At 41.5% G+C, this 17,098-nt stretch overlaps 1 protein-coding gene across 2 annotated transcripts in view; it reads left to right on the top strand.

Annotated features, from left to right (window-relative positions):
• Positions 1–1,575: 1,575 nt before the first annotated feature.
• The window catches only part of SBF2 (SET binding factor 2), a 463,869-nt gene continuing 448,346 nt past the window's right edge, over positions 1,576–17,098 (top strand). For both annotated transcript variants that reach the window (XM_080816668.1, XM_080816669.1), the window contains exon 1: positions 1,576–1,782. In XM_080816668.1, the coding sequence (XP_080672794.1) occupies positions 1,728–1,782 (55 nt within the window). In that variant the 5' untranslated portion in view covers positions 1,576–1,727. The remainder of the gene's footprint in view (positions 1,783–17,098) is intronic.

The raw sequence follows: 17,098 nt of genomic DNA on the forward strand, positions 1-17,098 counted from the left end.
ATAAACATAAATAATAAAAATAAAAATAAACTTCCTTGCTTCCCAATGAAGTAAGGTTACCCCTTACTGAAAGTGATCAAACTGGATGATGAGCTCTTCAGGAAGTTATAGAGAGGATTCTTACATGACCGTGTGAGTGAGGCTTTTTTTGGTTTAATTATTTTCAAGAGTAATCTGTTATCTTCCCTCCACCTCTGTAACTAGGCTGATTCAGTTTGACCTCAAGCAATTTGCAAACAAATTCCTAGAGTTAACTATTCCTTCCCGGGAATTTCAGTTCTAGCATAGCCCAGCCCTCTCAATCTATAGATGAAGAAAGTATAGCACAGAAAGAGGAAATGATCAATTGAACTTTCAGAAGTTGAAACTCCAACCCTCTGGACTTCCAGTTCACAGTTCAAGCTATTGCAACTTCCTGTTGGTAGTTGGGGGAAATTGTACAATCACCCATTAAAAATAGTTGAGCATCTACTGTATACCAGACACTGGTCAAGAGTTCTTAGATATAAATGGTAAGGGTCAAGTCCTCAATTAATGAATAGTGATAAGTAACCACGAAGATGATCATATTTGCAAATCATGGAGAGCCCAAAACTTCAGTCTAACTTATCCAACTGCTAAAACTTCCTCAGATACTAACAATTGACAAAACTAAGTCATCTGGGTGACTCACCAGCCAAATTCGAAATGATCAATACGAACAGCAAACAAGAAAATGACCTAGATAATTCCTAGATTGGATGATGAGACCCACTAATTCATTTTATTGCGTTCTTGAGTAGGGAAGTTGAAGTCACCACCTGCTCTGGCTTCGAAAGCCCTGGAACATTGCAAGCAGAGAAAATGCAGGAGGGTCTCCCTTGAGAGAGAGACAAAGCCTCTTCCCTCGTACTCCGTTGGATCCCGCCAGTTTAGGAGGATCCCGGTGATGCCCTGTTCTTTGGCGGAATCCAGCTCCCCTCCTTCGCCCCCACCCCCCCGCCCTGTCCCACTTCGGGCACTCCCGGGGAACCCAGACCAACCGCCCCCAGCCCACCCAGCACTGAAGCAAGAGGCGCCTCAAGATTGCGCAAAAGCCTCTCCCTCCCCCCCCACCCCCCGCCTGCTCGGTGGCATGTTCCTAAAATTCCCATCTGCACAACATAAACAGGAAACGTGCAGCAAAAGCCCTGGCAGTGCAAATTCCATGCTCCAGTCGAAGGCGGGAGAATCTCGTCTTTGGGAGGGGAGTAGAACGGGGGAGGGGAAAAAGCAAACTTTCCAGGAGACCCCTCAACCATCCCTGTCTCTTCTAACCAGATCCAGAAAGAAAGAATAGAGAAGGCGGAAGGGAGGACTCCAGCTTTGGAAAAAATAGGGGAGGGGGAGGCGGAGGTGGGCCACGAAGGGGCAGCCAGGCTTCAAATGAACCGCCCGGAGCGGCTGCGGTGGCGGGAATACCCCCGGCCGCCTACTCCGCAAACCAGCTGTCCGCGCGGCCCTAGATGCTGCGGAGTGGGCTCACCGCCCGCAAGGGGTTCCCAAGTCAGCGGGGGTAGGGGCGGGGGAGGAGCGGGCGCTCCGCGCGGCGCAGGCGCAGAGTGCGTCTCGGTTGTCAAACATGGCTGAAGTGCCGCCGCTGCCGCTACTGCCGCTGCAGGGAAAATGCTGAGCCCTCCCGGGCCGGGTGGGCGGCGGCGGCGAGGGCGGCTACGGGCACCTGCTTCCCCGGCGCGGCGGCGGCGGCCATGGCCCGGCTGGCTGACTACTTCATCGTAGTAGGCTACGACCACGAGAAGCCAGGTAAGGGTGTGGGGCGGGCGCCGCCCCCAGGCCTCCCCGCCCCCGTCCCCCCTAACCCCCACCTCCCGGCTGCTGTCCAGTGGGCTCTGCGGGGCAGGGCGTCGGAGCCGGGAGGCGGGGAGGGCCGGGCCGGGCGGCGGCGGAGCTGCCGGTGGGTGTCCGGCCTTCTTGGCGGGGCTGAGCCTCGCGGTGGGCGTGAGGGACCGGCACGAGGGGAGGGGGAGGGGAGAAGAAGGGGAGGAGGCCGCGTCCGCGGGGGCTCGGGGAGGCCCAGCTGGGCCAGCTCGAGGCAAGTCTGGGTGCCGCGACCCTCGCGCTGGAGGAGGCCGGGTACCAGGGGCAGCGCCCTGGTGCTGGCGAGATTGGGCAGGACTGCGGGGTTGGGAGGGCGGGAGCCAACTGTGTTAAGTTCGTCGGGGATAAACTTCTGCCCTGCATCCTGAGTGAGTAACGAGTGACGCAGGGGGCTGTCCTCTCCAAAAGGAAATGCTGAGAGAGTCCAGTGCTACTTTACCCCTGCGTTGTTGGGGGCCGGTCTAGTCACCGCCCCAGTGAACGCGTGGTACCGGGGAGGGGGAGAGGATCCTTGCACTTTTAAACATTTCTAGGAAATGCTCCCTGTTCTTTCAGGACAGATAAGACAGTCATTTCAGAGTGTCTGAACACTATCTTTAAGAAAGGACAGTCAGCCGACCGCTGAAAGTCTTGCTTCACGTTGATTTGCGGCTTAAAAATTTTTTTTGGATTAAAAAGGTTTTTTGTTTTTGTTTTTGTTTTTTTTTTTAGTGTAGTTGATATGCAATGTTTAATGTGTGTTTTAATTATTCTTATGATTCATCACAAAACTTTCTTCGTAAGGAGCAATTTGGCAAATGCTTTGTATTTCAGTTTCATGATGGACTTGTGCAACTTAAAGTTCAGGGTTCATGCACGTTCATTTTGTATTCTATTTCTTTGTATTACTGTATAGCTAAGCGTAATGTAATAAACGGAACTGGGAAGCACAGCTATTTCAGGGTATTTCCAGTGGCACGTTTGCAAGGAATTTTAGATAGCGGCAGACAAGGCCCTTCATCTTTTGGAGGAGATGCTGAGATTGTGCTTTGCTGGTAGTTACAGCCGTTTGTAGTGGCAGAATGTCATTGTTCTACCCACTCTTGGTCAGCTGCCCCTTTCACTATTACTCTTCTAATAACTTCCTTTAGTGGGGTTTTATATTTTTAAATCTTTCACTATTCACAACCTTATTGAGGTCAATTGTTAAGAGAAGGGGTTGGGCTGTATTTAAAGTGTCTTCTGGCTCCAACATTTGATTTCCTAGTAATTTTGCATAGTCTGGTGTCTAACCAAGATTAGCAATATGAAGAATCACAGTTTATTAATATTATTTCGTTTTTATCAACATTTTTTTTTTTCCTCACTTTAAACTGAAACAATCAGGGGTGTCTGGGTGGCTCACTGGATTAAGCCTCTGCCTTTGGCTCCCGTCATGGTCTCCGTCATGGTCTCCGAGTCCTAGGATGGAGCCCCACATTGGGCTCTCTGCTCAACAGGGAGCCTGCTCCCCCCCCCCCGCCCCCCCCACATGCCTCTCTGCCTACTTGTGATCTCTCTCTCTGTCAAATAAATAAAGAAAATCTTAAAAAAAAAACACCAAAAACCTGAAACAATCACCTACTTGCAGAAAACTTGCAAGTAAGGTACAAAGAACTTTTTCTCTGAACCATTTGAGAGGAAGCTGCTGACCTGATGCCCTATCACCGCAGAATGCTTTAGTGTGCATTTTTTTTTTTTAAACAAGGATATTCTCCTGCATAATCACAATGCAGTTATCAGAATCAGGAAATTTGTACTGATACAGTACTCCATTTAGTTTTCAGACTGGTTCAAGCTCTTGATTTTGCTGTTAATCTTTCTACCGGCAAAAGGATCCCATTCAGAATTATATGTTGCTTTTACTTGTTATATCTCTTTAGTCTTCTTTATTCTGGAACAGTTCCTCCATCTTCTCTTGACTTTCATAACCTTGACATTTATGAAGATTACAGGGCAGTTATTTTGTAGAATGCCCCTCAATTTGGGATTATCTGTTCTCTTATTAGATACATACAGGTTATATACTTGGGTAGAAAAATCACAAAAGTGATGCTCATTGCAGTCTATCAGGTGGTACACAATTTCAGTTTACCCCATTACTGATGATTTTTTACTTTGATTACTTACTTGATATAAGCAATACCTGCTGGGCTTCCTCACTACAAAGTTAATATGTAATTGTTAATATATAGTTTTGTGTGGAGTCCTTTGAAACTATGTAAATATGTTGTTCCTCATCTAACTTTTAAGAAGTTTTTTTTTTTTAAAAGATTTTATTTATTTGACAGAGATCACAAGTAGCCAGAGAAGCAGGCAGAGAGACAGGAGGAAGCAGGCTCCCTGCTGAGCAGAGAGCCCGATGTGAGGTTCGATCCCAGGACCCTGGGATCATGACCTGAGCCGAAGGCAGAGGCTTTAACCCACTGAGCCACCCAGGCGCCCCTCCTCATCTAACTTTTAATGTATTCCTGTATTCCTATCTGTATGAATATTTTTTAGTGGATTATATTCTATTACTTTTTTTTTTTTAAGATTTTATTTATTTAACAGAGAGAGACACGGTGAGATAGGGAACACAAGCAGGGTCAGTGGGAAAGGGAGAAGCAGGCTTCCCGCTGAGCAGGGAGTGGGATGTGGATGCGGGGCTTGATACCAGGACCCTGTGATCATGACCTGAGAGCTGAAGGCAGATGCCCAATGACTGAGCCACCCAGGCACCCCTACTATTTATTTTGATGTTTAGATTGTTCCTCATTTGGCCAATAAGAGCTCATTCAGGCTGGCTTTTGTGTCCTTATGACATGTCACCATCATTACTTGAGCATGTCTTTACTTTTTTCGAACAGATTTATCCTATACTGTACCTGCCTTAGTCCTGCAGTTGGCTGTTTCTCGGACATTTTGAAGCTACAATCTCAGTGCTAATATGTTTGTTGTTGTTGGGTTGTTAATTGTTCCCGCACCCTCTTAATGGATGAAGCTGGGAATACATAGATGTATGTACACACACATTTATATCTATATTTATTTATCTGTATATATTGTAAATGATGAGTTCACACTAATACTTCCCATTTCAGTACAAGTTCTAGTTCTTTTTCATATTGGTAGTAGTTGTCTCTCATAGTAAGAAATACTCATATATATATATATACTCATATATATATATGAGTATATATACTCATACATATAGATATGCATATACATATACTATGAGATACAATACTCTTCTCTCATAGTAAGAAATCTGGCTTCCATTATCCTTAATATATTTACTTATTTGTTCATATCTTCCTGTATTTAAACAAACTTTCATATTTGCTACCACCCTTTCCTCTCCTGGATGCCTTTTTTCTCTGCTGATTCTTCCTTATATCCCTTCCATTCTGCTACCCCTCTAAGAAGCTAACAGCCCATACTAGGATGTCCCAGTTTAGGGATACCTTCTTCAGCCTGCTCTCATTCTAACGCCCCGTGTTAGGTTCCCCACTGTTTCTGGGTGTATTTCTCACCCCACTTAGGCTCTGATACCCTAAATTGGACTGCTTTCATGTGAAGACATCCTCTTCACTCTGTGAGACCTGGTGTCCCATGCAAGGTTGCCCCTCTGTGTTGACATCCTCTTCCAGTGCTTGGGTTGAACACATGTCTTCTTCCCATATGGACTCCTTTCTTGTTTCTCTTGGGCTCTGACACCCCCCCCCCCCCGCCCACACTCAGGGCTAAGATGATTATTCACCATCCCACAGGAGGGAAAGGAAAGATTATTTTATTATTTTTATTATTATGTATTATTTTTTGGTGGGGACAGAGAGAAGGAGAGAATCCTAAGCCGGCTCAGGCCCAGCACTTGAGCCATGCGGGGCTCGATCTCACAAAGCTGAGACCATGACCAGAGCTGAAATCAAGTGTTCAGACGTCTAACTGACTGAGCCACCAAGGTGACCTATTTTTAATTTTTAATTTTTAATTATTTTTTTATTTTTTATTTTTTAAGATTTTATTATTTGATAGAGAGAGACACAGCGAGAGAGGGAACACAAGCAGGGGGAGTGGGAGAGGGAGAAGCAGGCTTCCTGCCAAGCAGGGAGCCCAGTGCAGGGTTCGATCCCAGAACCCTGGGATTGTGACCTGAGCCGAAAGCAGATGCTTAACCAACTGAGCCACCCAGGTGCCCCTATTTTTTATTTTTTAGTAAACTCTGCAACACACATGAAGCTCCAGCTCACAATCCCGAGGTCAAGAGTCGCACGTTGTACTGAGCCAGCCAGACACCCCAGGGAAGATTATTTTTTTAAGTAACAAAATCCAGAAGCTTTTATAAATTGTACAATCTGGATAGTAAAATGTATGATTTTAATATGGTTTTTTTTTACTTGGGATAATTTTTCTTTTGTCACGTTTTTTGAAGTATAATTTATGTGTAGTAAATTCACCTTCTTTTTTTTTTTTTAAAGATTTTATTTTATTTATTTGACAGAGAGAGACACAGCGAAAGAGGGAACACAGCAGAGGGAGTGGGAGACGGAGAAGCAGGCTCCCTGTGGAGCAATGAGCCGGATGTGGGGCTCGATCCCAGGACCCTGGGATCATGACCTGAGCCGAAGGCAGACGCTTAACGACTGAGCCACCCAGGCACCCGTAAATTCACCTTTTTAACTGAACAATTCAGTGAGTGTTGACAGGTGTATACATAAATGTAGCCACTACCACAATTAAGGTATAGGTATAGAACACTTCTGTCCCTACAAAATGTTCTTTTGGGACACCTGGGTGGCTTAATTGGTTAATAGGTTAAATGTCTGACTTTGGTTCAAGTCATGATCTCAGGGTCTTGGGATAGAGCTGGCCTCAGGCTCTGCACTTGGCAGGGAGACTGTCCCTCTTCTCCCTCTACCCATCCTCTGCTTGTGCTCTGTTTCTCTCTCAAATAAATAAAATATCTTAAAAAAAAAAAAAAGGAGTTCTCTCTGACTCTGTGAAGTCAGTTCCTTCCCTAGCCTCTGGCAATTACTGATCTGTCTTCTGTCCTTTTGTTTTTATTTATTTATTTATTTTCAGAATGTCATCTAAATGGAATTATACAGTTTTCTATGCCTGGCTTTTTTTCTACTTTGAATAATATGTTTGAGATTTATCCATTTTATATGCATTGTCAGTTCCTTTTTGTTGTTGAATATAGTACAATTTATTTATCAATTCACCAGTTGGTAGAAATTTGAGTTTCCAGTTTTCAGCTATGAGAACAAAGTTATTCTGGACATTTACATACAGATCTTTGAGTGTTCATGTGGTTTCATTTCTCTTGGGTAAATACATGGGAGAAGAATTGCTGGGTCATATGATAAGTGTCTGTTTAGCTTGCTGTGAAACTGCCACCAAACTATTTTCCAAACTGGCTGTGCCATTTTGCATACTTCAGCAATGTATAAAGATTCCAGTTAACTTTTTTATTCTATTTATTTATTATTAAAAAAAGATTTTATTTATGTATTTATTTGTTAGAAAGAGAGAGCACACGCAGGCAGAGTGGGAGGCACAGGTAGAGAGAGAAGCAGACTCCCCGCTGAGCAAGGAGCCTGATGCAGGACTCTCTTTGTTCCAGGACCCTGGGATCGTGACCCGAGCTGAAGGCAGTGGCTTAATTGCCTGAGCCACCTAGGCATTGCATTTTATTTACTTTTATTACTTAAAATAATAAAAAAAAAACTTATACCATTCTAGTGGATATGTAGTGGTATCTCATTGTGGGTTCAATCTATATTTTCCTGGTTACTAATGATGTTAGTCAGCTTTTCATGTATTTATTGCATTTGAATATTTTTTGCAAAGTCTCAAGATCAAATTTTCTTTTCTATTTTGAAGAGCAGATTTTTTTTTTTAAGTTGGTTGTTTTTTTTTTTTTAAGATTTTATTTATTTATTTGACAGAGAGATCAGAAGTAGGCGAAGGCAGGCAGAGAGAGAGAGGGGGAAGCAGGCTCCCTGCTGAGCAGAGAGCCTGATGCGGGGCTCGATCCTAGGACCCTGAGATCATGACCAGAGCCAAAGGCAGAGGCTTTAACCCACTGAGCCACCCAGGTGCCCCGAAGAACAGGTGTTTTTTTTTTTTTTCCCCAAAAGATTTTATTTATTTGTTTGACAGACAGAGATCACAAGTAGGCAGAGAGGCAGGCAGAGAGAGAAAGGAGGAAACAGGCTCCCTGCTGAGCAGAGAGCCCGATGCGGGGCTCTATCCCAGGACCCTGGGATCATGACCTGAGCCGAAGGCAGAGGCTTTAACCCACTGAGCCACCCAGGCACCCCAAGAACAGGTGTTTTAATTTGGGATAACTTTTTAGACATTTGAATACTTTTATATCTTGAATTGTATCCTTTGAGTTGTCCTTTTTATGTAAAGCCTGCTGTAAAAACTTATTGGAAGAAAATCCGCTAAATTTGTGTACTTTGAATTGTAAATGAAGAAAGAATAAACCTAATTGATTCTGTAAATCTTTATTATAAAGCTTTCTTTGGAAGTTAGTATTTTATTACCCAGATCTCTCTAAAACTAATCAGATTATGATAATATGATACTGAAATTTTGTGTGCTTATTACCACAATATTCCTGGAATTAATCAATGCTCTCTATATTTGTTCCTAAAGTGTCTTTTCCATTAGTAATACTTCTCAGTTAAATTTTTCCATATATCTATATATCTGTATTAAAATTGAATTGAGGGGCACCTTGGTGGCTCAGTGGGTTAAACCTTTCCCTACGGCTCAGGTCATGATCTCAGGTCCTGGGATCGAGCCCCGCATAAAGCTCTCTACTCAGCGGAGAGTCTGCCTCCCCCCGCCTCTCTCTCTGCCTGCCTCTCTGCCTACTTGTGATCTCTGTCAAATAAATAAAACCTTAAAAAAAAAATTGAATTGAAAGACAAAAAACCTTGTCTTTTGAAAAATTGCATTTACAAACTGGAAAAAATAATCCATGCTATTTGAATTGTATACAAAGAAGAGTGCTTGGCACATAGTAGTTATTTAATAAAGATGTTTGAATGAATACACAATTGCTGACAATATAAAAAGCTATAAGGAAGGAGTGTGGTTATGAAAGGATAACAAGAGGGATTTTTGTGGTGATAGAACTATTTTGTATCTTTACTAGGTGGCAGATACATGAGCTTTCATTTGCGATAAATTGCATAGAAGTAAATACACACACACAACAAATGTGAATAAATACAGTAAAACTGGGGTACTCTGAATAAGGAAGTAGATTGTATTAAAGTCAATATCTTGATGTTGATAATGTAGTATGATTTTACAAGATACTGCTATTGGGAGAAACTGGGTAAAGAGAAATGGGATTTCTGTGTTAGTTTTCACAGTGATCTCAAAAAAAAAAAAAAAATTGTAAGAGGGGCACCTGGTGGGCTTAGTGGGTAGGGCATGTGACTTGATATCAGAGTCATGAGTTCAAGCCCCACGTTGGGTGTGGAACCTACTTAAAAAAATAAGTAAAATAGAAAAGCTATAAGATGAAGCTGTAAGGGGCTCCTTGATGGTTCAGTGGGTTAAGCCTCTGCCGTAGGCTCAGGTCATGGTCTCAGGGTCTTGTGATTGAGCCCCGCATTGGGCTCTCTGCTCAGCAGGGAGTAATCCTCAGCAGGGAGTCAGTAGTCCTGACTCCCCCTCTCCCATTGCCTGCCTCTCTGCCTACTTGTGATCTCTCTCTCTCTCTCTGTCATATAAATAAATAAATCTTTAAAAAAAAAGATAAAGCTATAAGATAAAAAGATACTAGTAGTATTCTTAGTTTTTCCTAAATGTTGATGACATAAGGAAAGGCTATTCTGTAAAATTCCAGGGAAATTCCACATCATCTTTAGTGGCTGAATTATTACATCTTAGGGGTATATTAATTTAACTTTATCATTTGTTATTGGGTATTTAATGTATTTCCAGGTTTGTATTCTTATAATATACTGTCATGCTGAGGAGAACATACCTTCAAAACCACTGATTTTGGGAGCCTGGGTGACTCAGTTGTTAAGCATCTGCCTTCAGCTCAGGTCATGATCCCAGGGTCCTGGGATTGGGCCCCACATGGGCTCCCTGATCAGCGGGAAGCCTCCTTCTCCTTCTCCCCCTGCTTGTGTTCCCTCTCTCACTGTGTCTCTTTCTGTCAAATAAATAAAATTTTAAAAAGAACCCCCAAACACTATTTTATGACAGCTTGATTTTGATAATTTGAAATTAAGACTTTATTTTCCTGACTTTGCATATGACTATGCACAGTATTTAGGAAGTTAGAAAATATCATTTGTTTCTTTTTTTAAAAATTTTATAGATTTTATTTATTAAATTTATTATTATTATTTTTAAAGATTTTATTTATTTATTTGACAGACAGAGATCACAAGTAGGCAGAGAGGCAGGCAGAGAGAGAGGAGAAAGCAGGCTCTCCACGGAGCAGAGAGCCCGATGTGGGGCTCGATCCCAGGACCCTGAGATCATGACCTGAGCCGAAGGCAGAGGCTTTAACCCACTGAGCCACCCAGGCGCCCCTCATTTGTTTCTAAGAGGTGAAGTTATTTGGTGAACTCTCTCTCTCTCTCTTTTTAAGATTTTATTTATTTTTTTGAGAGAGAGTGAGAGAGCATGAGTGGGAGGGGGGAGGAGGGAGAGGGAGAAGCAAGCTCCTCGCTGAGCAGGGAGCCTGATGCAGGGGCTTGATTCTATGACCTGAGCTGAGGGCAGATGCTTAACCAGCTGAGCCACCCAGGTGCACCCGGCCCCCCAACTCCAACGATTTTTATTTTTCTTTACTTTTTTTAAGGTTTGTTTTGTTTTGTTGTTTATTTATTTGTCAGAGAGAGAGAAAGACTACAGGCAGGGGGAGTGGCAGCCAGAGGGAGAAGGACGCTCCATGCTGAGCAGGGAGCCTGATGTGGGACTCAATCCTAGGACCATGGGATCATGACCAGAGCCAAAGGCAGATGCTTAACCAGCTGAGCTACTCAGGCATTCCTATCTTTATTTTTCTTTTTGTTCTTACTTTCTTTTACTTTTACTGTGATTTGTCCAAGAAAAATTGATAATGACCACATGGGTTAAATCCTTTATATGACTTTACTTTTTTCTTTTTATTTTACTTTTTTTTTTTAACTTAAAGGTCTTTTTTAATTTTAATTTTTTAAAAACTAGACTCTGTAGCAAATGTGGAGCTTGAACTCATGACCCTGAGATCAAGAATTTTGCGTTCTACTGATTGAACCAGCGAGGCACCACTCTTTTTGTTTATTTTTGCTGTCCATTAATACATTTGGAATTTAATCCATTTATCGATATCATATTTAACCTGGAGTCAAGTATCTTAATTATTTGACATTCTTGTATTCTTTTATATCAACCCACTTAAGTATACTAGAGAAAGGTTTGAAGTACTTCTTAGATATTTCGTTAGTTTTATTTAGGGAGTATGAGTGAGTTAAGCTAAGAGATAAACTTTTGCACAATATTTGAAATATAGTTTGAGATATTTTAAAGATTGGTTATTATTGGTTATTATTGAACCATTGTAATTCATAGTCAGCCTGGGTGTCTTCCTCTTCCCCATTCTGTATTGAAGTACAGTAGTTGGGATTTCTTGGTTGGTTGTTGCCAGCTGTCAAGCACCATTTGGGATTCATTGACTTGACAAATATTTATTGCTTTTCCAGGCATTGTGCTAAGTCCTAGAACAAAAACAAAGAATAAGTGTAAGATGCTATCCCTACCTTAGTTATTAATGGGGACAGTCTTGAAATAATGATATGGATCCACTTTACTGAGAGAAAGATAAAACTTCTTATTGAGAGGTGGTGTTTAAGCCAAGTTATGTAGGATGAATAAGCTCTGCCATGGGGAAAAGATAGTAAAGGAGATTAGAGGCAGAGAGAAAAACATGTAAATGTGTGAATGTCTTGTTCCAGGAATGGAGAGAAATATAGTGTAAATGGGAATTGAAGTGAACTTTGCTAGAGTGGATTCAGGTAAGATTATGAAACGTTCTGGGTCAGGAGATAAGAGAAGTGAAAATTAGAGATTTAATTTGGCAATTACCAATATCCAAGTGATTGTCAGATATAAAGAAAAAAAATGAGATTTCTGAGGAATGTGTATAGAATGAAAAGAGGAGTGGCCTAAAAATTGAACCCAGAGAAAACTCAATATTTAAGGGGTAGATAGAGCAGTAATAGTCAGGAATTGTCAGAGGTATTGCAAGAGAACTGGGATAATGTGATATCATGGGAACCTTGGGTGTAGAGAATTTTGAGGAGGAGGAAATGATGAATGTCAAAGGTCTCAAGATGTCATGTATAATGAGGACTAACAATAGTGTCTTAGTCCATTTGTGTTGCTATAACAAACTGCCATAAACTGAGTAGCTTAAACAACAAACATGTATTTCTCACAGTTCTGGAGACTGTGAAGTCCAAGATCAAGGCCCAGGCTGATTCAGGGTCTTGTGAGGGCTGGCTTCCTGGCTCAATGATAGCATTCTTCCTATCATATCCTCACATGGTGGAGGTTGCAAGGGAAGTCTCGGGCCCATTTTATAAGGGCACTAATCTTACTCATGAAGGCAGAGCTCGTGTGACCTAGTCACCTCCAGATACTGTCATTTTGGCTCTACCTCCAAATGTTAGGACACTGGAGGTTAGGTCTCAACATATGAATTTTAGGGGTCCACAGTCTATGGCACATAGGCTCATGGACTTGAAAATAAGGATAGTGACTTTAGAACATTACAGTAGAGTTGTGGGGGGCCATAGCCATTTTGATAAATTGCATCCTAAGTCATAGGTTGTATAAGCTTCACAGAATCTAATTTATTTTCTTTTTAGAAGCTCACAATGACCTGCCTCCCATGGCTTGTGGGAAGTGGAAAGAGGAGTCAGAGGTGATGTCAAAATTCTAATCTTTTTTTTTTTTTTTTTTAGATTTTATTTATTTATTTGACAGAGATCACAGGTAGGCAGAGCAGCAGACAGAGAGAGAGGAAGGGAAGCAGGCTCCCTGCTGAGCAGAGAGCCCGACGTGGGGCTCGATCCCAGAACCCTGGGATCATGACCTGAGCCGAAGGCAGAGGTTTTAACCCACTGAGCCACCCAGGCGCCCCTCTCTTGACATTTCTTATTTGTCTTTGTGGGCTTGGAAGATGATGGGGTTTTACTTTATAGCCATCCAAATGGAGACTTCAGAAAAGGGGACAGGTAGGGGCTGGACACAAAGACTTGAGAGTCATTATGATAGAGCTATGACACCGTGAATGCCCTCAGAAAGTTGGTGTAGAGTGGAAGAATAGAGGACCAAGGACTGAGTTTTGGGTAATCTATTGCAAGGAAGATTGAAAGTAAAAGGAGCCATAGAAGAAGGATTGGAAAGTTTGGGAGAGACATTTAGAGGGTGATAGAACCTCTGATTTTTTGCTTGGTCATGTGGCCATGCAAAAGAGGGACAGATTTCAAGTTTTGTTTCTTTTTGTTCCCCCACCGTTTTTTTCCTCCTCTCATTTTCACGTTTCTAAGAAATATAAATGTGAATAAGTTCTGGCCAGTTTGATATAAGTGAAAATGAGCTCAATATCCCAAAAATAGCCTTAAAGGATGTACCTTCCTAGTTTTTCTCCTTCCTGAGGCTGGCCTGCTGATATAAAGACTGGAGCTCCAGTAGGCATCTTGGCCATGTAGAGGAGGGCCCACACCCTAGAAAGAACCTGGGTTTTAATGATATATAGTGGGATTGTCGTAACTGCCTTCTGAATTTTTTTAAAAGATTTTATTCATTTATTAGAGATAGAGAGCACAAGTAGAGGGAGAGGGAGAAGCAGGCTTCCTGCTGAGCAAGGAGTGCAAGGTGGAGCTCCATTCCAGATCCTGGGATCATCACCTGAGCTGAAGGCAAATGCTTAACCAACTGAGCCATCCAGGCGTCCTGAGGGTTTTTTGTTTGTTTGTTTCTTTGTTTTTTTACATGAAAGATTATAACCTTATATGGTTAAACTACTATAAATTAGAGTTTTCTGTGTTGGAAGTCCAGAGTCATAGAAAGTGAGTCATAGAAACTGAAGGAACATTTCTCAGTGTCAGGTGTAGCAGAGAGATCACTGACATGTGGAGTTAATCAAGAACTTTGCATTTCATAAAATCAGAGATAGAGAGAGCACAAGCAGGGGAAGAGGCAGAGGGAGAGGGAGAAGCAGACTCCCTGCTGAGCTGGGAGCCTGACATGGGGCTTGATCCCAGGATCTTGAGATTATGACCTGAGCGAAAGGCAGACACTTAACCATCTGAGCCACCAGGGCACCCCTAGAGGTTTTTTTTTTTTTTTTTTTTTTTTTTTTTTTTTTTAACTATGTTTCATTATTTACTGAAAAAAATGAATGAAAAAGTAATTTTGCCTATGTAAATATTTTATACAACTACTGCCTAAGTTTAGATGAATTTCAGACAGGCTAGATTTTCTTAAAAAAAATGTTATGTATGGTTTTACAGACAATTGATTATTTTGGAATTAGGAACAAAAAGATTAAGAAAATAAAAACTTGTATTTTAAGGGAGGCTTGACACTTTCATAGGAAATATCAGAGAAGTAATCTTCACTTTTTAAAATGTTTTAACAAGGGGCACCTGGGTAGCTCAGTCCTGAAGCATCTTCCTTCGGCTCAGGTCATGATCCTAGGGTCCTGGGATCGAGCCCCATGTTGGGGTCCCTATTCTGTAGGAGGCCTGCTTTCCTTCTCCCAGTCCCCTGCTTGTGTTCCTGCTCTCTCTCTGTCAAATAAATAAGTGGAATCTTTAAAATAATAAATAAATGTTTTAACAACATTTAACAGTAATAGCTACAGTTTATTTATTTTTTAAAGATTTTATTTATTTATTTGACAGAGATCACAAGTAGGCAAAGAGGCGGGCAGAGAGAGAGGGAGGGAGCAGGCTCCCTGCTGAGCAGAGCCCCTGATGCGGGGCTCCATCCCAGGACCCTGGGATCATGACCTGAGCCGAAGGCAGAGGCTTTATAACCCACTGAGCCACCCAGGCACCCCTATAATAGCTACAGTTTAGATCTCCAGCATTATGAGTTTCCTAAGGCTGCCATAACACATTTTGTAAATTTGGTGGCTTAAAACAACACTTACTCTTTCACCGTTCTGGAGACTATAAGTCTGAAATCAAGGTGCTGGGAAGAGCTCTGAAGACTCTAGGGAAGGATCCTTCCTTGTGTCTTCCAGTTTCTGGTGACTCGACTTTGTTAATTTATGACAGCATCACTCTGCTCTCTGCCTCATCTTTAGATGACCTTCTTTTTTGTGTCTGAGTCCACATCTCCTTTTCCTTTCTCTTACTAACACAGTAATCAGTGGCACCTAGGTGGTGCCAGTTGGTTTAATGTCCAATTCTTAGTTTCAGCCCAGGTCATGGTCTCAGGGTCATGGGCTAGAGCCTCTTGCTGGGCTCTACGCTCAGTGTGGAGTCTGCTTGAGATTCCCTCTCCCTTTGCCCCCGTCCCTGCTTGTGTGTGAGCTCGCTCACTCTCAAATAAATAAATAAATAAATAAATTTTTAAAAAAAGATTTTAATTATTTATTTGACAGAAATCGCAGGCAGGCAGAGAGAGAGGAAGGGAAGCAGGCTCCCCACTGAGCAGAGAGCCTGATGCGGGGCTTGATCCCAGGACCCTGGGATCATGACCTGAGCCGAAGGCAGAGGCCCTAACCCACTGAGCACCCAGGTGCCCCTAAATAAATAAAATCTTAAGAAAGACAATAATCATTGAATTTAGGGTGCACCCTAAATCCAGCTTGATTTCATCTTGAGATCCTTAAATAATTACATCAACAGAGACCCTATTTCCAAATAAGGTAACATTCTGGGGTTTGGGTGGAATTTTGGGGGGACACTATTCAGCCTTCTGTATACATGATGGTTCATGAAGTTTTTATAATGCTTGGTTTTTTAAGTATTGGGAAGTGTGTCTGGATAGAGTAGTGCTAAATATAAGACAATTAAAAAGTAATTTTGTAATATAGTATGCTTTTTAAAAAAAAGACTTATTTATTTATTTGAGAGAGACAGCACAAGAGCAGGGTGAGGGACAGGGGGAGAAGAAGGCTCCTTGCTGAGCAGGGAGCCCAATGTGGGGCTCGATCCCAGGACGCTGGGACCCTTAACCAATTGAGCCACCCAGGTGTCCCAATATATTATGCTTTTAGAAGCCAAATATAGTAAAAAAAATTCTCACAACATTACAGTTTAAAACAATATTCAATCTAAATATTTAGGGGAATAATATGCTATAGAAAGGTCAGAATTCTTTGGAATATGAATATATATGAATGAATGTATATATATAACATATATATCTATATATCTACATATAGATATATAACATATATACACATTGCACAGTTTTTTTAAAATTTTATTTTAATAAACATATAATGTATTTTTATGCACATAGTTTTTAAAAAGGTTTAGATTGATGTATGTTCTTCATTCTAAATTTTACTTGTGCGGGGTTGCTTGGCTAGTTTAGTCAGTAGATTATGGGACCCTTGATCTCAGGGTTAGTTCAATCCCCATGTTGGACATGGAGCCTACTTTAAAATAAATAAATAAATTTTACTGCTTATTCTCTCCATGTTATTGTCTTGGTAGAGTCAATCAGTATTTTCTTTAGATGTGTCACATAGCTTACATTTGTTACTTTAGGCATTTCCTTTATAAGCAGGCTATCTCTTTGGATCTTCAGTTCATTTGTTAAAAAATATTGAGCATTTTCACATACATTATCTCACGGACTCTTCACAGTAACATGGTGAATTCTACCCTGGGGTCCATCAAAGTTAAATAATTTGCTCACTTTCATACTGATTCTAAATTGAGGTAAATGGGATTAAGTGGGACTTGAAACTGATTTTCTGACTTTAAATAACAATTTTTCTTTGTAGATATATTGTAGGGACTGGGGAGTGAAGAAGAGTGAGGAAAAGGAATAGGCAGGGATTATCAGGTTAAGGACAGTAGTAGTGGCAAATGCACTGAAGTGATAAACTATGAGTAGATTCTCAATTTGGCTGAAATAGTGGGACTGGAAGAGGAGAACTGAAAAGTAATAATATTGGGACCTGAACAGAACTGATAAGTATTAAATGAAAATTATATTAGAGCAGCTAAGACTTCTTTTTCTC

Source organism: Martes martes (genome assembly GCF_963455335.1).
Source record: "Martes martes genome assembly, chromosome: 10".
NCBI lineage: Eukaryota > Metazoa > Chordata > Mammalia > Carnivora > Mustelidae > Martes > Martes martes.